General features: G+C 52.3%; 1 protein-coding gene across 2 annotated transcripts in view; it reads right to left on the bottom strand.

Annotated features, from left to right (window-relative positions):
* Positions 1-23,108, bottom strand: part of LOC138643275 (microtubule-actin cross-linking factor 1, isoforms 6/7-like) — a 367,371-nt gene that overhangs the window by 110,052 nt on the left and 234,211 nt on the right. For both annotated transcript variants that reach the window (XM_069732207.1, XM_069732208.1), the window contains 5 exons: positions 14,610-14,750; positions 11,159-11,314; positions 9,550-9,747; positions 6,999-7,127; positions 5,505-5,675 (listed from right to left, as the gene is read on the bottom strand). In XM_069732207.1, the coding sequence (XP_069588308.1) occupies positions 5,505-5,675; positions 6,999-7,127; positions 9,550-9,747; positions 11,159-11,314; positions 14,610-14,750 (795 nt within the window). The remainder of the gene's footprint in view (positions 1-5,504; positions 5,676-6,998; positions 7,128-9,549; positions 9,748-11,158; positions 11,315-14,609; positions 14,751-23,108) is intronic.

Raw genomic sequence — 23,108 nt, 5'->3', positions numbered from 1 at the left:
TTTGTAACAGACCCCAATGAGAATTTTGTTACCATTTTTCCCTCCATGAATTTCAACCCATATGGACTCGACATCCTCATTTCCTTCGCTAATATCCTCCCTTAAAGTGGACTTTAGACAAGATTTTACATAGAGACAAACCCCTCCTCCTCTCCGATTTTTACGATCCTTTCTAAACAGACTGTAACCCTGTAAGTTAACTGCCCAGTCATAGCTTTCATCTAACCATGTCTCGGTTATTCCCACTATGTCAAAGTTACCTGTAGATATTTCTGCTTCTAGTTCTTCCATCTTGTTTGTCAGGCTTCTGGCGTTTGCGAGCATGCAGTTTAGAGGATTTTGTTTTGTTCCAATCTCCTCACTGTGGATTGTTTTAGAAATGTTCTTACCTCCCTTCTGAATATGTTTTCCTGGGTCGTCTTTGTTCGAGTCTAATGTTTTTCTTCCCGTCCCCTCTTCTTTTAGTTTAACGCCCTCCTGATGAGTGTAGCGAGTCTTCTGGCGAATGTGTGTTTCCCAGGTTTGTTGAGGTGTAGTCCGTCTCTGGCGAGGAGTCCATCGTACCAGTAATTCACACCGTGGTCCAGGAATCCAAATCCTTGTTGTCTGCACCATCGTCTTAGCCAGTTGTTTGCATCAAGGATCCTGTTCCATCTCCTGGTGCCATGCCCATCTACTGGAAGGATAGAAGAAAAAACTACCTGTGCATCCAGTTCCTTTACTTTCTTCCCCAACTCTTCAAAGTCCTTGCAGATTGTCGGTAGGTCCTTCCTTGCCGTGTCATTGGTGCCAACATGTATCAGAAGAAATGGGTGGACGTCCTTGGAGCTGAAGAGCTTTGGTATCCTATCGGTCACATCCTTGATCATCGCACCTGGAAGGCAGCATACTTCTCTTGCAGTTATGTCCGGTCTGCAGATGGCTGCTTCTGTGCCTCTCAGTAGTGAGTCTCCCACCACCACCACTCTTCGTTGCTTCTTGGCTGTACTTTTTGCTGTCACTTGTTGCTGTGTGCCCTTTTCTTTTTTGCTTGCTGGTATTGCTTCATTCTTAGGTGTGCCATCTTCATCCTCTACAAAGATTTGATATCGGTTCTTCAGTTGTGTGGTTGGTGATTTCTCCATGGTCTTCTTGCTTCTTTTGGTCACATGCTTCCACTCATCTGCTTTTGGAGGTTCTCTGACACTTTTTGCACCTTCTGTGACCAGTAGAGATGCTTCTGTTCTGTCTAGAAAGTCTTCATTCTCTTTGATGAGTTTCAAAGTTGCTATTCTTTCTTCCAGACCCCGCACCTTTTCTTCTAAAAGGGCCACTAGTCTACACTTCTGACAGGTGAAATTGGATTCTTCTTCTGGTCGATCTGTGAACATGTAGCACATGCTGCAGCTCACCATGTAGGTTGTCACATCTGCCATGTTGCTCCTAGATCCTGCTGACTTGCTGTGTGTTTTCCTTCTTGTGTAATCTACTCAGCCAAGCTCTCTTGCAATAATGTCCTACAGGCAAAAATTACGGCGCGCGGTTTGGTGATGCTTTCGAAGCAGCTGGTCCCGGCTGTACCCAACGATCTTCTAGCTTAGGGAGACTTCGCTTCTCCCAGAAGGCACCTGGAATATGCAAATTAGCCTCCTGAAGCTTGAATCCCTGGTTTGGTGATGCTTTCGAAGCAGCTGGTCCCGGCTGTACCCAACGATCTTCTAGCTTAGGGAGACTTCGCTTCTCCCAGAAGGCACCTGGAATATGCAAATTAGCTTCCTGAAGCTTGAATCCCTGGTTTGGTGATGCTTTCGAAGCAGCTGGTCCCGGCTGTACCCAACGATCTTCTAGCTTAGGGAGACTTCGCTTCTCCCAGAAGGCACCTGGAATATGCAAATTAGCCTCCTGAAGCTTGAATCCCTGGTTTGGTGATGCTTTCGAAGCAGCTGGTCCCGGCTGTACCCAACGATCTTCTAGCTTAGGGAGACTTCGCTTCTCCCAGAAGGCACCTGGAATATGCAAATTAGCCTCCTGAAGCTTGAATCCCTGGTTTGGTGATGCTTTCGAAGCAGCTGGTCCCGGCTGTACCCAACGATCTTCTAGCTTAGGGAGACTTCGCTTCTCCCAGAAGGCACCTGGAATATGCAAATTAGCCTCCTGAAGCTTGAATCCCTGGTTTGGTGATGCTTTCGAAGCAGCTGGTCCCGGCTGTACCCAACGATCTTCTAGCTTAGGGAGACTTCGCTTCTCCCAGAAGGCACCTGGAATATGCAAATTAGCCTCCTGAAGCTTGAATCCCTGGTTTGGTGATGCTTTCGAAGCAGCTGGTCCCGGCTGTACCCAACGATCTTCTAGCTTAGGGAGACTTCGCTTCTCCCAGAAGGCACCTGGAATATGCAAATTAGCCTCCTGAAGCTTGAATCCCTGGTTTTGAATCCCTGGAGTAGTTATATTGCCCTCGCTGCAGTGTACCCAATAGCCAGTACACTGCAGGCAGCCTTTCTGGTGACTAATTACCCTAGGAGCAGTACCTAGTCTGACCTGAGGGGAAGGGGGCGCCAGAGAGCTGCAAGTTCGAAATCGGAACTGGGAAGTGGGATAAAGATAAATCCCCTTCAGAAGGAACCAGGGCAACCAAACAACCTCGGTTCGTGACAAATTGGTGTGAGTAGTGGGGACGATAAAGATATCCTCCCCAGGATCCCTGACATATGACATATCCCACTTCCCAGTTCCAGTTTGGAACTTGCAGCTCTCTGGCGCCCCCTTACCCTGAGGTCAGTCAGGGAACTGCACCTAGGATAATTAGTCACCAGAAAGGCTGTCTGCTCATGTACTGGCTATTGGGCACGGTGCCGTGAGAGTGATATAATTATTCCCAGCTGCAGCCGAGCAATACACTTATTAACCCCGTTCTGTCGCTACCAGCGCTACCCAACAAGCTCCGTACGATCTGCTGCCACCAGCTCCTATTCCTATGACTAATAGCGGGTCAGGAGCCAACCCAATCAGTAGCATAATTTACTTCAGAGGACTTAGGGTACGTTTTAGAGCAAGGCGGATGAGACTAGTAATTATTATAGCTTTTACTCCAAAAAAATTAGGCAGTGTTTACAAGAGTAAAGTATATAAAAAAATTACCAAAATGAGACAATTATAATATGTACAGACAATTACAAAATAAAAGGGATTAAAGGTGAAAATAAACTTACACTTGTTTTACATCATGGCTTACAGTGCGGTGTGGAGAAGGGGTGACATCAAAATGCATCACAGAGTCTCTCTTTAGCTGGCTCCCTGGGCAAAAACCTCATGCAAAATGAGCTCCCAGTATCTCATACCCCCTTGGCTGTGACATCACTGAGTGGGCTGAGTTATGAAAGCACTCCTCTTTTCAAAGAGACTCAGAACTTTATTAAAACTCATATCCGTCATAGCGTACACTGGGAACCTCGTAGAGTGACAACAAAAGTATTACATGTCTTCTCACAAGGTTAGCTTCCATTTAAGTCTACACATGGGGTAGCTGTGCGACCCGGTTAAGTAGTAATCCATTTCTCTGTTTCTGCTAGGCGCTGAGCTTAGAAAAATACTGTGCGTGTTGCTGTACCCTGGCACATCCCAAACATGTAACTTTCACACCTATCTCACTACCTGGGGTCAAATTATTCCCTCTTGAATAACTCTCATACACAACAGAATGCACATGGTTGGAAAAAAACAATGGGTTTTCTGCTAACCACCGCATTCTTAAGAGAGAGGGAACAGAGTCACGCACTGGAGGTTCACGTTACAGCTGTACACGGTGTCCCAAATTATTATGCAAATTGGATTTAAGTGTTATAAAGATTTAATTGTTTTGTTTTTCAAATAAACTCATGGATAGTATTGTGTCTCAGGGCTCAATGGATCACTGAAATCAATCTTAAACACATGTGATAATTAGTTTTCCAGGTGATTCTAATTAAAGGAAAACTACTTAAAGTGATGTTCCACATTATTAACACAGGTTTCTAGCAATATGGGAAATAAGAAGGATCTCTCTGCTGCTGAAAAGCATTAAATAGTGCAATGCCTTGGACAAGGTATGAAAACATTAGATATTTTACGAAAACTTAAGAGTGATCATCATACTGTGAAGAGATATGTGATGTGACTGAAACAGCAGATAAAGGCTTAATGAGGAAGGTTTCTGCCAGACAAATTCATTGGATTAAGAGAGCAGCTGCCAAAATACCATTACAAAGCAGGAAACATTTATTTGGAGCTGCTGGTGCCTTTGAAGTCCCTCAAACCTCAAGGTGTAGGATCCTTCAAAGGCTTGCTGTTGTGCACAAACCTACTATTTGGCCACCCCTAAACTGTGTTCACAAGCAGAAACGGTTGCAGTGGACCCAGACATACATGAAGATTAACTTCCAAACAGTCTTGTTTACTGATGAGTGTCGAGGAGCCCTGGATGGTCCAGATGGATGAAGTAGTGGATGGTTGTTGGATGGCCACCATGTCCCAACAAGACCGCTACGTCAGCAAGGAGGTGGAGGAGTCATGTTTTGGGCCGGAAATATGGAGAATCAGCTGGTAGGGCCCTTTAAGGTTCCTGAAGGCGTGAAAATGACCTCTGCAAAGTATATAGAGTTTCTGACTGACAACTTTCTTCCATGGTCTAAAAAGCAGAAACCAGGAGCAAAATCATCTTCATGCTGACAATGCCCCATCTCATGCTGCAAAGAAACCTCTGAGTCATTGGCTGCTATGGGCATAAAAGGAGATAAACTCATGGTGCGGCCGCCATCTTCACCTGACCACAACTGTACGGGGAACCTTTGGAGAATCATCCAACACAAGATCTATGAGGGTGGGAGGCCGATCACATCCAAACAGCAGCTCTGGGAGGGAAGAAATACAAGCAGAAACTCTCCGAAAACTCACAAGTTCAATGGAGGCAAGAATTGTGAAGGTGACAGCAAAGAAGGCTCCGATGTTACATGTAACTTGGCCTGTTAGGAGGTTTTGGGGTTAAATAGCTTTTTTGTTCAGTGAATGTGACCTCCTAATGCTGCAAATTCCACAAATGAGACTTTTCAGTTCTTTATATCAAATGTTTAGAAATTCTACTGGGCCTAATAATTTGGAGCAGTGCATTGTGGGGTTTTATTCATTTTGGAGATTATACTGTTATCATTGGGAGGTTTCTTCTATAAAATTCGATGTATAATCTAACGGGTGATGACTTTTATTAGACTGACTGTCATTTGCACCGACAATTTAGGAAAATCCGAGAAAAATATAATTTGCATAATAATTTGGAACATGGTGCATTGTCAGCAGGGAGAAGGAGCTGGGAGGGAGGGGGTCAAAAGCCCACAGCGTGTGTCTGTACCCAGACCTAATGAATGTAGCAGCGCTCAGTGTGCGTGATAATAGAGAATCAAATTCATCTTATTATTCCTAACACCAACACTCGGGGGTGAGCAGCACACTAGAATGAACAAAGACCATCCAGTCCCAGCTGCTTAAGAACCTACCTTCCGTTCCTGCATCTTGGTGGCTGTGATCTCCCACTTCTGCTCAAGGACTTTGAGCTGATGATCAACACTTGAAACTCTGTGCTGGAGGTTAGAGGCCAAAAGGCGCTGCAGGCGATCTCTGACACTGTTATATGTGTGCTGCTTACACTCCATCTCTTTGCAGAGTTCCTGACAACACAGGATGACCAAGGAGAGGGTTGAGGAAGAGTGCAGAACACAGGAAAGACTACTGAGAAAGGGTGCAGAGCACAGGAGAAGTGACTAAGGAAGAGCGCAGGAGAGACGACTGAGGAAGAGCGCAGGTGAGACGACTGAGGAAGAGCGCAGGAGAGACGACTGAGGAAGAGCGCAGGAGAGACGACTGAGGAAGAGCGCAGGAGAGACGACTGAGGAAGAGCGCAGGAGAGACGACTGAGGAAGAGCGCAGGAGAGACGACTGAGGAAGAGCGCAGGAGAGACGACTGAGGAAGAGCGCAGGAGAGACGACTGAGAAAGAGCGCAGGAGAGGCGACTGAGAAAGAGCGCAGGAGAGACGACTGAGAAAGAGCGCAGGAGAGACGACTGAGAAAGAGCGCAGGAGCGACGACTAAGAGCGCAAGAGAGATGACTGAGGAAGAGCGCAGGAGAGACGACTGAGAAAGAGCGCAGGAGCGACGACTAAAAGCGCAAGAGAGATGACTGAGGAAGAGCGCAGGAGAGACGACTGAGGAAAAGCGAAGGAGAGACGACTGAGGAAGAGCGCAGGAGAGACGACTGAGGAAGATCGCAGGAGAGACTACAGAGGAAGAGCGCAGGTGAGATGACTGAGGAAGAGCGCAGAAGAGACGACTGAAGAAGAGCGCAGGAGAGACGACTGAGGAAGTGCGCAGGAGAAATGACTGAGGAAGAGCGCAGGAGAGACGACTGAGGAAGAGCGCAGGAGAGACGACTGAGGAAGAGCGCAGGAGAGACGACTGAGGAAGAGCGCAGGAGAGACGACTGAGGAAGAGCGCAGGAGAGACGACTGAGGAAGAGCGCAGGAGAGACGACTGAGGAAGAGCGCAGGAGAAACGACTGATGAAGAGCGCAGGAGAGACGACTGAGGAAGAGCGCAGGAGAGACGACAGAGAAAGAGCGCAGGAGAGACGACTGAGAAAGAGCGGAGGAGAGATGACTGAGGAAGAGCGCAGGAGAGACGACTGAGGAAGGGCGCAGGAGAGACGACTGAGGAGGAGCGCAGGAGAGACGACTGAGGAAGAGCGCAGGAGAGACGACAGAGAGCCCAGGAGAGATGACTGTGGAGGAGCGCAGGAGAGACGACTGAGGAAGAGCGCAGGAAATACGACTGAGGAAGAGTGCAGGAGAGACGACTGAGGAAGAGCGCAGGAGAGACGACTGAGGAAGAGCGCAGGAGAGACGACTGAGGAAGAGCGCAGGAGAGACGACTGAGGAAGAGCGCAGGAGAGACGACTGAGGAAGAGTGCAGAGCATAGGATGGAGCAGATCTCTTACCAGGTGTTTAGTGAGAGCGTCTCTGGTGGATTCTGGATGCCCCCAGACAGGTTTAGAGAAGGACAGTTGCGCTTCTGCCTGCTCCAGCCACTGCAGAAGGTCAGTGATCTCTATGGTCACATCCTGCACCTGTGAAGAGAAGTTGTATTATCACTGTTTCAGCACTGGATTACTGTGCCACTGGGCCATCATTGGATCACTGGGCCATCCTTGGATCACTGTATCACTGGGCCATCATTGAATACTGTGTCACTGGGCCACCCTTGAATCACCATGTCACTGGGCCATCCTTGGATCACCGTGTCCTTGGGCCATCCTTGGATCACCGAGTCCCTGGGCCATCCTTCGATCACCGTGTACCTGGGCCATCCTTGGATCACCGTGTCCCTAGGCCATCCTTGGATCACCGTGTCACTGGGCCATCTTTGGATCACTGTGTCACTGGGCCATCATTGGATCACCGTGTCACTGGGCCATCCTTGGATCACCGTGTCCCTGGGCCATCCTTGGATCACCGTGTCCCTGGGCCATCCTTGGATCACCGTGTCCCTGGGCCATCCTTGGATCACCGTGTCCCGGAGCCATCCTTGGATCACCGTGTCCCTGGGCCATCCTTGGATCACCGAGTCCCAGGGCCATCCTTGGATCACCGTTTCCCTGGGCCATACTTGGATTACCATGACACTGGGCCATCCTTGGATCACCGAGTCCCTGGGCCATCCTTCGATCACCGTGTACCTGGGCCATCCTTGGATCACCGTGTCCCTAGGCCATCCTTGGATCACCGTGTCACTGGGCCATCTTTGGATCACTGTGTCACTGGGCCATCATTGGATCACCGTGTCACTGGGCCATCCTTGGATCACAGTGTCCCTGGGCCATCCTTGGATCACCGTGTCCCTGGGCCATCCTTGGATCACCGTGTCCCTGGGCCATCCTTGGATCACCGTGTCCCGGAGCCATCCTTGGATCACCGTGTCCCTGGGCCATCCTTGGATCACCGAGTCCCAGGGCCATCCTTGGATCACCGTTTCCCTGGGCCATACTTGGATTACCATGACACTGGGCCATCCTTGGATCACCGAGTCCCTGGGCCATCCTTGGATCACTGTATCACTGGGCCATCCTTGGATCACCGTGTCCCTGGGCCATACTTGGATTACCGTGACACTGGGCCATCTTTGGATCACCGTGTCACTGGGCCATCATTGGATCACTGTGCCACTGGGCCATCCCAGGATCACCGTGTCACTGGGCCATCTTTGGATCACCGTGTCACTGGGCCATCATTGGATCACCGTGTCACTGGGCCATCCTTGGATCACCGTGTCAATGGGCCATCCTTGGATCACCGTGTCCCTGGGCCATCTGTGTATCACCGTGTCCCTGGGCCATCCGTGTATCACCGTGTCCCTGGGTCATCCTTGGATCACCGTGTCACTGGGCCATCCTTGGATCACCGTGTCCCTGGGCCATCCTTGGGTCACCGTGTCCCTGGGCCATCTTTGGATCACCGTGTCACTGGGCCATCCTTGGATCACCGTGTCACTGGGCCATCCTTGGATCGCTCTCGCTGGGCCATCCTTGGATCACTCTCACTGGGCGATCCTTGTATCACTGTGTCACTGGGCCATCTTTGGATCACCGTGTCACTGGGCCATCCTTGGATCACCGTGTCCCTGGGCCATCCTTGGATCACCGTGTCACTGGGCTATCCTTGGATCACCGTGTCACTGGGCCATCATTGGATCACCGTGTTCCTGGGCCATACGTGGATCACCGTGTCCCTGGGCCATCCGAGGATCACCGTGTCACTGGGCCATCCTTGGATCACCGTGTCCCTGGGCCATACGTGGATCACCGTGTCCCTGGGCCATCCTTGGATCACCGTGTCCCTGGGCCATATGTGGATCACCGTGTCCCTGGGCCATCCTTGTTTCACCGTGTCCCTGGGCCATCCATGGATCACTGTGTCCCTGGGCCATCCTTGGATTAATGTATCACTGGGCCATCCTTGGATCACTGTATCACTGGGCAATCCTTGGATCACTGTATCACTGGGCCATCCTTGGATCACCGTGTCCCTGGGCCATACGTGGATCACCGTGTCCCTGGGCCATCCTTGGATCACCGTGTCACTGGGCCATCCTTGGATCACCATGTCACTGAGCCATCCTTGTATCACCGTGTCCCTGGGCCATCCTTGGATCACTGTGTCCCTGGGCCGTCCTTGGATTACTGTATCACTGGGCCATCCTTCGATCACTGTATCAATGGGCCATCCTTGGATAACTGTATCACTGGTCCATCCTTGGATCACTGGGCCATCCTTGGATCACTGTGTCACTGGGCCATCCTTGGATCACTGGGCCATCCTTGGATCACTGTTTCATTTGGCCATCCTTGGATCACTGTGTCACTGGGCCATTGGGTGTAAGATATGAGATGTTAAGGTGTGATCATGAAGGGTTCGGGGGAGACCTGCAGACGCCGCTTTGCCTTCGTTGCCCCATATGACCCTTCCTCGGGGCAGGTGCACTGGTCCTCGTACCCGGCTCAGGTCGTTCTCCAGCTCCAGCTGCCGTCGCTCCGTCTCGCTCTGCATGTACTCCCACTGCTGCATCAGTTCTGTTAGCCTGGCCTGAAGAGCGTCCATCCCGTCTCCGGGGGAGGAGAGTAAGATCCCTCGTCCGGCCTCGTCCACGGACTCCACGGTGCGGCTGTGAGACAACACATCGTTCCTGAGAACCTGCGGGGACACAGAGGAATGCAACTCAGTTAATGGCACACATCACTGACCACCAGGGGTCTGATACCACACCACTGCCCACCAGGGGCCTGATACCACACCACTGCCCACCAGGGACCTGATACCACACCACTGCCCACCAGGGGCCTGATACCACACCACTGACCACCAGAGGCATGATACCACACCACTGACCACCAGGAACCTAATACCACACCACTGCCCACCAGGGGCCTGATACCACACCACTGCCCACCAGGGGCCTGATACCACACCACTGACCACCAGGGGCCTGATACCACACCACTGACCACCAGGGGCCTGATACCACACCACTGACCACCAGAGGCCTGATACCACACCACTAACAACCAGGGGCCTGATACCACACCACCGCCCACCAGGGACCTGATACCACACCACTGACCACCAAGGACCTGATACCACACCACTGACCACCAGGGGCCTGATACCACACCACTGACCACCAGGTGCCAGATACCACACCACTGACCACCAGGGGCCTGATACCACACCACTGCCCACCAGGGGCCTGATACCACACCACTGACCACCAGGGGCCTGATACCACACCACTGACCACCAGGGGCTTGATACCACACCACCGCCCACTAGGGGCCTGATACCGCACAACTGACCACCAGGGACTTGATACCGCACCACCGCCCACCAGGGGCCTGATACCGCACCACTGACCACCAGGGGCCTGATACCACACCACTGACCACCAGGGGCCAGATACCACACCACTGACCACCAGGGGCCTGATACCACACCACTGACCGCCAGGGGCCGATACTGTACCGCCAACCACCATGGACCTGATACCACACCACCGCCCACTAGGGGCCTGATACCGCACCACTGACCACCAGGGGCTTGATACCACACCACCGCCCACCAGGGGCCTGATACCGCACCACTGACCACCAGGGGCCTGATACCGCACCACCGACCAGGGGCCTGATACCACACCACCAACCACCAGGGGCCTGATACCACATCACTGACCACCAGGGGCCTGATACCACACCACTGACCACCAGGGGCATGATACCGCACCACTGACCACCAGGAGCTCATCTTGCACCACTGATCCCCGGGGGCTAATTCTGCACTACTGAATCTCAGGGGCTCATTCTGCACCACTAATCTCCAAGGGTTCATCCTGCACCACTAATCCCCAGGGGCTCTGTATACACAGGATTTCTCCATATATTGTGCCATGCATTTGTATTGTGTACTGTGGTGCATGATGACGGGGCATATACATCATTTGCATCAGGCCTTCAGATGGCCCTGGTATATGAGGGGTGGGCATTACAGCATGCGTTGCCCGGGCAGTGCCCCCATTATGTGCTCTCCTCGTCCGGCGGGCAGGTGCACTCACCTTGTGCTTTGCCAGCTCAATCTCACAGGTCTGTAGGTCGGCGCTGGGGAGGCGAGGACCCTGCAGCTGCCGGGCCGTGTGCGACAACCAGTTCACCAGCTCCTCCAACTGGTTCTGGAACTGGCCCAAACCCATCAGAGCATCTTCCAACTGGTGCTGCAGGGAGATACACAGCATGAGGACAGAGACGGGGTGGAGGGGCGGAAGGGGCAAATATGGGGGCAGACGGGCAGATACAGAGGTCAACCAGGAGATATAGGGGCGGATGGGCAGATACAGAGGTGAACCAGGAGATATAGGGGCGAATGGGCAGATACAGAGGTGAACCAGGAGATATAGGGGCGGACGGGGAGATACAGAGGCGCACCAGGAGATATAGGGGCGGACGGGCAGATACAGGGTGGGATGGACAGCTACATGGGAGGACAGGCAGATGCAGGGGAGGAGAGGCAGATACAGAGGCGCACCAGGAGATATAGGGGCGGACGGGCAGATAGAGAGGCGCACCAGGAGATATAGGGACGGACGGGCAGATACAGAGGTGAACCAGGAGATATAGGGGCGGACGGGCAGATACAGAGGTGAACCAGGAGATATAGGGGCGGACGGGCAGATACAGAAGTGAACCAGGAGATATAGGGGCAAATGGGCAGATACAGAGGTGAACCAGGAGATATAGGGGCGGACGGGCAGATACAGAGGTGAACCAGGAGATATAGGGGCGGACGGGCAGATACAGAAGTGAACCAGGAGATATAGGGGCGAATGGGCAGATACAGAGGTGAACCAGGAGATATAGGGGCGGACGGGCAGATACAGAGGCAGACCAGGAGATATAGGGGCAGACGGCAGATACAGAGGCGCACCAGGAGATATAGGGGCGGACGGGCAGATACAGAGGCGCACCAGGAGATATAGGGGCGGACGGGCAGATACAGAGGTGAACCAGGAGATATAGGGGCGGACGGGCAGATACAGAGGTGAACCAGGAGATATAGGGGCAGACGGGCAGATACAGAAGTGAACCAGGAGATATAGGGGCGAATGGGCAGATACAGAGGTGAACCAGGAGATATAGGGGCGGACGGGCAGATACAGAGGCGGACCAGGAGATATAGGGGCGGACGGGCAGATACAGAGGTGAACCAGGAGATATAGGGGCGAATGGGCAGATACAGAGGTGAACCAGGAGATATAGGGGCAGACGGGCAGATACAGAGGTGAACCAGGAGATATAGGGGCGGACGGGCAGATACAGAGGCGGACCAGAAGATATAGGGGCGGACGGGGAGATACAGAGGCGCACCAGGAGATATAGGGGCGGACAGGCAGATACAGGGTGGGACGGACAGCTACATGGGAGGACAGGCAGATGCAGGGGAGGAGAGGCGGATACAGAGGCGCACCAGTAGATATAGGGGCGAACGGGCAGATACAGAGGCGCACCAGGAGATACAGGGGCGGACGGGTAGATACAGAGGTGAACCAGGAGACATAGGGGCGGACGGGCAGATACAGAGGTGAACCAGGAGATATAGGGGCGGACGGGCAGATACAGAGGTGAACCAGGAGATATAGGGGCGGACGGGCAGATACATAGGCGGACCAGGGGATATAGGGGCGGACGGGAAGATACAGAGGCAGACCAGGAGATATAGGGGCGGACGGGCAGATACAGAGGCGGACCAGGAGATATAGGGGCGGACGGGCAGATACAGAGGCGCACCAGGCAGATACAGGGTGGGACGGACAGCTACATGGGAGGACAGGGAGATACAGGGGAGGAGAGGCAGATACAGGGGAGGACAGGCAGATACAGAGGTGGACAGGCAGATAGAGAGGCGAACCAGGAGATATAGGGGAGGACAGGCAGACAGGGGAGGTCAGGCAGATACATGGGAGGACAGGCAGACACAGGGGAGGAAAGGCAGACACAGGGGAGGACAGGCAGATACATGAGAGGACAGGCAGACACAGGGAAGGACAGGCAGACACAGGAGCGGACAGGTAGACACGGGAGGACAGGCAGATACGGGGAGGACAGGCAGATAGAGGGGAGGACAGGCAGACACAGGGGAGGACAGGCAGACACAGGGGAGGACAGGCAGATACAGGGGAGGACAGGCAGATAGAGGGGAGGACAGGCAGATACAGGGGAGGACAGGCAGATACAGGGGAGGACAGGCAGATACAGGGGAGGACAGGCAGATAAAGGGGAGGACAGGCAGGTACAGGGGAGGACAGGCAGACACAGGGGAGGACAGGCAGATACAGGGGAGGACAGGCAGATACCGGGGTGGACAGGCAGATACAGGGGAGGACAGGCAGATACAGGGGAGGACAGGCAGGCACAGGGGAGGACAGACAGATACAGGGGATAACAGGCAGATATAGGGGAGGACAGGCAGATACAGGGGAGGACAGGTAGATACAGGGGAGGACAGGCAGACACAGGGGAGGACAGGCAGATTTAGGGGAGGACAGGCAGATACAGGGGAGGACAGGCAGACACGGGAGGAATGGCAGATACAGGGGAGGACAGGCAGACACGGGAGGACAGGCAGATACAGGGGAGGACAGGCAGACACGGGAGGACAGGCAGATACAGGGGAGGACAGGCAGATACAGGGAGGACAGGCAGATACAGGGGATGACAGGTAGACACAGGGGAGGACAGGCAGACACAGGGGAGGACAGGCAGATGCAGGGTGGGACGGACAGCTACAGGGGAGGACAGGCAGATACAGAGGCGAACCAGGAGATATAAGGGAGCACAGGCAGACACAGGGAAGGACAGGCAGACACAGGAGAGGACAGGCAGACACAGGGGAGGACAGGCAGACACAGGGGAGGACAGGCCGACACAGGGGAGGACTGGCAGACACAGAGGTGAACCAGGAGATACAAGGGAGGACAGGCAGACAAAGGAAAGGACAGGCAGGCATAGGGAAGGACAGGCAGATACAGGGGAGGACAGGCAGATACAGGGAAGGACAGGCAGACACAGGGGAGGACAGGCAGATACAGCGGAGGACAGGCAGACACTGGGGAGGACAGGCAGACATAGGGGAGGACAGGCAGACACAGAGGAGGACAGGCAGACATAGGGGAGGACAGGCAGACACAGAGGAGGACAGGCAGACATAGGGGAGGACAGGCAGATACAAGAGAGGGCCTGCAAATACAGGGACAAATACAGGGACAAACATGGTTTAAGCTTACAGGGGCGGACCAGCAGATACAGGGGCCCTCCGCCAGCCTTATGCATCATTCGTGACACAGCTCATGGAACACAGCCAGAGTTTGATACAACGGGAGGGGAACAGGACCTCAGGCCTCAGCCATGCCTGCACTGACAGGAGGTAGTGTTATAGTGCCATCATATTGTTGGGGGTACTTGTGTACTTGTGACTGTAAGACCCGTACATAGACTGCCCCGTACAGTCCTCACCTGCCGGTTCACCGTCTCGTCCTCCAGCCGGTCCCAACGCTCTCTGAGGTTGCACAGCGGGGAGTCCCCTGACCGGCCCAGGTCCTGGTGCCCGATGCTCTCTAGCTCCACCCGGTATTGATAGAGTTCTCTCTTAAAGTCCTGATCCAGAAAGAAGCCGCACAGTAGTTACAGGACACATCCCCCCACAGCTGGGTCTGTCCTCCAGGATGCCGACAGGTGACATCTGTACAGATGTCACACGGGCGAGTCATGGCTGACGTTTTCTCATCACACAATGGATGGGATACAGTGGATATAAAAGTGTACACACCCCTGATAAAATTCCAGGTTTTTGCTATGTAGAATAAATCTTTTCAGATGGAAAAGAGAAATAAAGCCTTATAATAATGTGATTGAATAAATCTGCACACCCTTACACTAATCTTTTGTTGCAGGCCCCTGTGAGTTTCTGGCACTGTTCAGTGTTTTTGGGTCGGGGACGATCGCTCGGAACATCTTGGATTCCTCTTGTTTGCCGGATCTTCCTGTCAGCAGCTCCATATCTGTCAGATTGAGGGGACATCTCCTGTGTACAGCACCCTCTTCAGGTCACCACAGATTGCGGGGACATCTCCTGTGTACAGCGTCCTCTTCAGGTCACCACAGATTGCGGGGACATCTCCTGTGTACAGCGTCCTCTTCAGGTCACCACAGATTGCTGGGCCTCTCCTGTGTACAGCGTCCTCTTCAGGTCACCACAGATTGCGGGGACATCTCCTGTGTACAGCGCCCTCTTCAGGTCACCACAGATTGCGGGGACATCTCCTGTGTACAGCGTCCTCTTCAGGTCACCACAGATTGCTGGGCCTCTCCTGTGTACAGCGCCCTCTTCAGGTCACCACAGATTGCGGGGGCATCTCCTGTGTACAGCGCCCTCTTCAGGTCACCACAGATTGCGGGGACATCTCCTGTGTACAGCGTCCTCTTCAGGTCACCACAGATTGCTGGGCCTCTCCTGTGTACAGCGCCCTCTTCAGGTCACCACAGATTGCGGGGGCATCTCCTGTGTACAGCGCCCTCTTCAGGTCACCACAGATTGCGGGGACATCTCCTGTGTACAGCGTCCTCTTCAGGTCACCACAGATTGCTGGGCCTCTCCTGTGTACAGCGCCCTCTTCAGGTCACCACAGATTGCGGGGGCATCTCCTGTGTACAGCGCCCTCTTCAGGTCACCACAGATTGCGGGGACATCTCCTGTGTACAGCGCCCTCTTCAGGTCACCACAGATTGCAGGACATCTCCTGTGTACAGCGTCCTCTTCAGGTCACCACAGATTGCGGGGGCATCTCCTGTGTACAGCATCCTCTTCAGGTCACCACAGATTGCGGGGACATCTCCTGTGTACAGCGTCCTCTTCAGGTCACCACAGATTGCGGGGACATCTCCTGTGTACAGCGCCCTCTTCAGGTCACCACAGATTGCGGGGACATCTCCTGTGTACAGCGTCCTCTTCAGGTCACCACAGATTGCGGGGCATCTCCTGTGTACAGCGCCCTCTTCAGGTCACCACAGATTGCGGGGCATCTCCTGTGTACGGCGCCCTCTTCAGGTCACCACAGATTGCGGGACATCTCCTGTGTGCAGCGCCCTCTTCAGGTCACCACAGATTGCGAGGACATCTCCTGTGCACAGCGCCCTCTTCAGGTCACCACAGATTGCGGGGGCATCTCCTGTGTGCAGCGCCCTCTTCAGGTCACCACAGATAGCGGGGCATCTCTTATGTACAGCGCCCTCTTCAGGTCACCACAGATTGCGGGGGCATCTCCTGTGTACAGCGCCCTCTTCAGGTCACCACAGATTGCGGGGCATCTCCTGTGTACAGCGCCCTCTTCAGGTCACCACAGATTGCGGGGCATCTCCTGTGTACAGCGCCCTCTTCAGGTCACCACAGATTGCGGGGACATCTCCTGTGTACAGCGTCCTCTTCACGTCACCACAGATTGCGGGGACATCACCTGTGTACAGCGCCCTCTTCAGGTCACCACAGATTGCGGGGACATCTCCTGTGTACAGCGTCCTCTTCAAGTCACCACAGATTGCGGGGACATCTCCTGTGTACAGCGCCCTCTTCAGGTCACCACAGATTGCGGGGACATCTCCTGTGTACAGCGTCCTCTTCAGGTCACCACAGATTGTGAGGACATCTCCTGTGTACAGCGCCCTCTTCAGGTCACCACAGATTGCGGGGCATCTCCTGTGCACAGCGTCCTCTTCAGGTCACCACAGATTGCGGGGACATCTCCTGTGTACAGTGTCCTCTTCAGGTCACCACAGATTGCGGGGACATCTCCTGTGTACAGCGTCCTCTTCAGGTCACCACAGATTGCGGGGACATCTCCTGTGTACAGCACCCTCTACAGGTCACCACAGATTGCGGGGACATCTCCTGTGTACAGCGTCCTCTTCAGGTCACCACAGATTGCGGGGACATCTGTGTACAGCGTCTTCTTCAGGTCACCACAGATTGCGGGGACATCTCCTGTGTACATCGTCCTCTTCAGGTCACCACAGATTGCGGGGGCATCTCCTGTGTACAGCGTCCTTTTCAGATCACCACAGATTGTGGGGGAATCTCCTGTGTACAGCGCCCTCTTCAGGTCACCACAGATTGCGGGGACATCTCCTGTGTACAGCGCCCTCTTCAGGTCACCACAGATTGCGGGACATCTCCTGTGTACAGCGTCCTCTTCAGGTCACCACAGATTGCGGGGACATCTCCTGTGTACAGCGCCCTCTTCAGGTCACCACAGATTGCGGGGGCATCTCCAGTGTACAGCGTCCTCTTCAGGTAACCACAGATTGCGGGGACATCTCCTGTGTACAGCGTCCTCTTCAGGTCACCACAGATTGCGGGGACATCTCCTGTGTACAGCGCCCTCTTCAGGTCACCACAGATTGTAGGGGCATCTCCTGTGTACAGCGCCCTCTTCAGGTCACCACAGATTGCGGGGACATCTCCTGTGTACAGCGTCCTCTTCAGGTCACCACAGATTGCGGGGACATCTCCTGTGTACAGCGCCCTCTTCAGGTCACCACAGATTATAGGGGCATCTCCTGTGTACAGCGCCCTCTTCAGGTCACCACAGATTGCGGGGACATCTCCTGTGTACAGCGCCCTCTTCAGGTCACCACAGATTGCGGGGACATCTCCTGTGTACAGCGCCCTCTTCAGGTCACCACAGATTGCGGGGACATCTCCTGTGTACAGCGCCCTCTTCAGGTCACCACAGATTGCGGGGACATCTCCTGTGTACAGCGCCCTCTTCAGGTCACCACAGATTGCGGGGACATCTCCTGTGTACAGCGCCCTCTTCAGGTCACCACAGATTGTGGGGGCATCCTGTGTACAGCGCCCTCTTCAGGTCACCACAGATTGCGGGGACATCTCCTGTGTACAGCGCCCTCTTCAGGTCACCACAGATTGCGGGGACATCTCCTGTGTACAGCGCCCTCTTCAGGTCACCACAGATTGCGGGGACATCTCCTGTGTACAGCGCCCTCTTCAGGTCACCACAGATTGCGGGGACATCTCCTGTGTACAGCGCCCTCTTCAGGTCACCACAGATTGCGGGGACATCTCCTGTGTACAGCGCCCTCTCCAGGTCACCACAGATTGCGGGGACATCTCCTGTGTACAGCGCCATCTTCAGGTCACCACAGATTGTGGGGGCATCCTGTGTACAGCGCCCTCTTCAGGTCACCACAGATTGCGGGGACATCTCCTGTGTACAGCGCCCTCTTCAGGTCACCACAGATTGTGGGGACATCTCCTGTGTACAGCGCCATCTTCAGGTCACCACAGATTGCGGGGACATCTCCTGTGTACAGCGCCCTCTTCAGGTCACCACAGATTGCGGGGACATCTCCTGTGTACAGCGCCCTCTTCAGGTCACCACAGATTGCGGGGACATCTCCTGTGTACAGCGCCCTCTTCAGGTCACCACAGATTGTGGGGGCATCCTGTGTACAGCGCCCTCTTCAGGTCACCACAGATTGCGGGGACATCTCCTGTGTACAGCGCCCTCTTCAGGTCACCACAGATTGCGGGGACATCTCCTGTGTACAGCGCCCTCTTCAGGTCACCACAGATTGCGGGGACATCTCCTGTGTACAGCGCCCTCTTCAGGTCACCACAGATTGCGGGGACATCTCCTGTGTACAGCGCCCTCTTCAGGTCACCACAGATTGTGGGGGCATCCTGTGTACAGCATCCTCTTCAGGTCACCACAGATTGTAGGGGCATCTCCTGTGTACAGCGCCCTCTTCAGGTCACCACAAATTGCGGGGACATCTCCTGTGTACAGCGTCCTCTTCAGGTCACCACAGATTGCGGGGACATCTCCTGTGTACAGCGTCCTCTTCAGGTCACCACAGATTGCGGGGACATCTCCTGTGTACAGCATCCTCTTCAGGTCACCACAGATTGAGGGGACATCTCCTGTGTACAGAACCCTCTTCAGGTCACCACAGATTGCGGGGACATCTCCTGTGTACAGCACCCTCTTCAGGTCACCACAGATTGCAGGGACATCTCCTGTGTACAGCGCCCTCTTCAGGTCACCACAGATTGCGGGGGCATCTCCTGTGCACAGCATCCTCTTCAGGTCACCACAGATTGCGGGGGCATCTCCTGTGCACAGCATCCTCTTCAGGTCACCACAGATTGAGGGGACATCTCCTGTGCACAGCATCCTCTTCAGGTCACCACAGATTGCGGGGGCATCTCCTGTGTACAGCGTCCTCTTCAGGTCACCACAGATTGCGGGGACATCTCAAAGTTTACAGCGCCCTCTTCAGGTCACCACAGATTGCGGGGGCATCTCCTGTATACAGCGCCCCCGTCAGGTCACCATAGATTGTGGGGGCATCTCCTGTGTACAGAACCTTCTTCAGGTCACCACAGATTGCGGGGGCATCTCCTGTGTACAGCGCCCTCTTCAGGTCACCACAGATTGTGGGGTCATCTCCTGTGTACAGCGTCCTCTTCAGGTCACCACAGATTGCGGGGACATCTCCTGTGTACAGCGCCCTCTTCAGGTCACCACAGATTGCGGGGGCATCTCCGGTGTACAGCGTCCTCTTCAGGTCACCACAGATTGTGGGGGCATCTCCTGTGTACAGTGCCCTCTTTAGGTCACCACAGATTGCGGGGACATCTACTGTGTACAGCTCCCTCTTCAGGTCACCACAGATTGCGGGGGCATCTCCTGTATACAGCGCCCCCGTCAGGTCACCACAGATTGTGGGGGCATCTCCTGTGTACAGAACCCTCTTCAGGTCACCACAGATTGCAGGGACATCTCCTGTGTACAGCGTCCTCTTCAGGTCACCACAGATTGCGGGGGCATCTCCTGTGTACAGCGTTCTCTTCAGGTCACCACAGATTGCGGGGACATCTCCTGTGTACAGCGCCCTCTTCAGGTCACCACAGTTTGCGGGGCATCTCCTGTGTACAGCGCCCTCTTCAGGTCACCACAGATTGCGGGGCATTTCCTGTGTACAGCGCCCTCTTCAGGTCACCACAGATTGCGGGGGCATCTACTGTGTACAGCTTCCTCTTCAGGTCACCACAGATTGCGGGGACATCTCCTGTGTACAGCGTCCTCATCAGGTCACCACAGATTGCGGGGGACATCTCCTGTGTACAGCGTCCTCTTCAGGTCACCACAGATTGCGGGGACATCTCCTGTGTACAGCGCCCTCTTCAGATCACCACAGATTGCGGGGACATCTCCTGTGTACAGCGTCCTCTTCAGGTCACCACAGATTGCGGGGACATCTCCTGTGTACAGCGCCCTCTTCAGGTCACCACAGATTGCGGGGACATCTCCTGTGTACAGCGTCCTCTTCAGGTCACCACAGATTGCGGGGGCATCTACTGTGTACAGCTTCCTCTTCAGGTCACCACAGATTGTGGGGCATCTCCTGTGTACAGCGCCCTCTTCAGATCACCACAGATTGCGGGGGCATCTCCTGTGTACAGCGTCCTCTTCAGGTCACCACAGATTGCGGGACATCTCCTGTGCACAGGGCCCTCTTCAGGTCACCACAGATTGCAGGGGACATCTCCTGTGTACAGCGCCCTCTTCTGGTCACCACAGATTGCTCCTTGGTTCAGGTCTGGATTCGGCCATTCCACAACTTCCATCGTCTCCAGGTGAAGCCGTTGTTTTGGAGATTTGGAAGTCTCTTAGGGTCGTTGTCGCTGAGAGGTGAAATTCCTCATTTTCAGCTTTTCAGCAGATGCCAAAGGTCCTGATGTGAATTGGCTGCAGTTCTGTCTCTTGTCTGTTGGGTGTTTCGCAGAATGTCCGGCTGTGTCACTCTATCTCCTCGTCTCTCTTCCTCCAAGTCTCTTTATAAGGCTACGTTCACATTTGCGTTGTGCGGTGCTGCGTCAGCGACGCAACGCACAACGCAAACCAAAACGCATGCAAAACACATTGTTTTGTGACGCATGTGTCCTTTTTTGGCATGATTTTGGACGCAAAAAAAATGCAACTAGCCGCGTCCTCTGCGCCCTGACGCGTGCGCCAAAAAAGACACATGCAACGCATGTCTATGCGCCCCCATGTTAAATATAGGGGCGCATGACGCATGCGTCACCGCGGCTGCACCCGACGCAGCCCGGCAGAACGCAAATGTGAACGTAGCCTACCTGAGGCATGTAACCGATTGTTAGATTTACCCTGTGTCCTTCAGTCCAGCATCAGGATAAGGGAAACAATGATGATGAGATCAAGTAGCACTACCTGACCATTCAATCTATTTACACAGTTTTTCCCTTTCTGCTTTCGAAGTCAACAAACTGGCTCCATAATACAATGCATAATTAGCATATCAGCAAAATCAAGGATAAGCGCACACTGTGTTATATGGAATATCAGCTTACAAGTCACTATTACAGGCTTACCCAAACTCCCTGACGAAGCGGTTGCGAAACGTGCGTCGGAGTGGTGTGGGGGCTGCGGCAGGTCATTTTGGTTGGTACACATGACAGGCTTTTTTGATTTCTATTGATTTATTTTCTATCGATTTATTTTCTCCTCTGCCCTTTATATATATTTCTTTGGTTATATACTTTCAGGCTACATGTCCTTCTGACACTTATATAGCAATATATATTATTCACCACCACATTTATGAATTATATATATTGATTTGTTTTTTACAATATATTATTTCTAATTAATAATTATTATGAGTTTTTAGCATTACGCACTTTCAGTGGCCATTATATATTTTATATATTTCATATATATATTTTTTTTTACTTTTATCAATAATCCATCATATTCACGCTCTCAATAATATTGCATACTTACAGCACAATCTAATTTGTTATTTTTACTTTTCGCACTCGCAAGATTGGATTCTATTTATTTATTTTTTATGTAACATTGAATGCATTTGGTTGTCAATAATTACCTTCATTGCACTACTGCCATTGCACTTTATTTACAATTTTGCACAGCATTATTATATTTTATTGCACAGAATTTTTTTACACAGCACTGATTATATTTGACACTTTTCCCTATTGCACTTCAAAGATTGGATTTTGATTTTTATATATTATTTTTTATTGTGTGTATTTGGCAGTTAATATATACTTTCATATTACTACTACCATCTGCACTTTATATATGAAAAATTGAGAGGATTTTGTACCAATTTAATATTTTTTTTATTTCTTATCATATTCCAGTCATGTGAGATTTATTATATTTTATTATTTATCTGTATGATTACTATCCTTTATCATTTATATTATACTATTTTATATATTTATAAATCTTGTTCCAATTTGTCTGACGTGCCCCACCCCTTATACACAGGAATTATTCCTCAATTTTAATTATTTTTAATAAAAACATTACCTTTTAATTTGAATATTGTGTCATATTGCCTTGTATGATAATAAAATAATTTTATTTAATTGATTTATTTATTTAGTAAATATATTTTTGGGGGTATATATCTATTGGTAATATTTACTATTGATTATTTATCAAATATTGTTCGGTATTTCTTTTCTATATAGGATTTTTTTTTCTTTTACCCAAACAAAAGTCTGTTTTCTTGACCCACCAGAAATCAACAAAAGCCAACATATAGATAAAAAGTCAATTCTTCTTGGTTTGCAAAACATAGTTGTCTGGGTAATTAAGATATAATCTGGTTTCTTCACAGCCATAGAACATGGCCAGCCTGGAGGTTGATATGTAAGAAAAGGCTCCGTTTCTGGGACACTTTCTCTGGGGTTGATGAGAATCTCTGGAAATGATGGCGGCCGAGCACTAATTACTATGTAACATGGGGGAAACATGATCTGCTGATTCTCCGCACAACCCCATTCCTGATTATAGAATGCAACCGCATTATTGTAGCTTGTTTTCCACCTAAAGAAATTTCCGGGGAAAGAAGTCCTGCGATGTTTCGTGGTCAGATTTGTTT

This window comes from Ranitomeya imitator, chromosome 6 (assembly GCF_032444005.1).
Source record: "Ranitomeya imitator isolate aRanImi1 chromosome 6, aRanImi1.pri, whole genome shotgun sequence".
Classification (NCBI taxonomy): Eukaryota; Metazoa; Chordata; class Amphibia; order Anura; family Dendrobatidae; genus Ranitomeya; species Ranitomeya imitator.
This window is presented reverse-complemented; position numbering and strand designations above follow the sequence as displayed.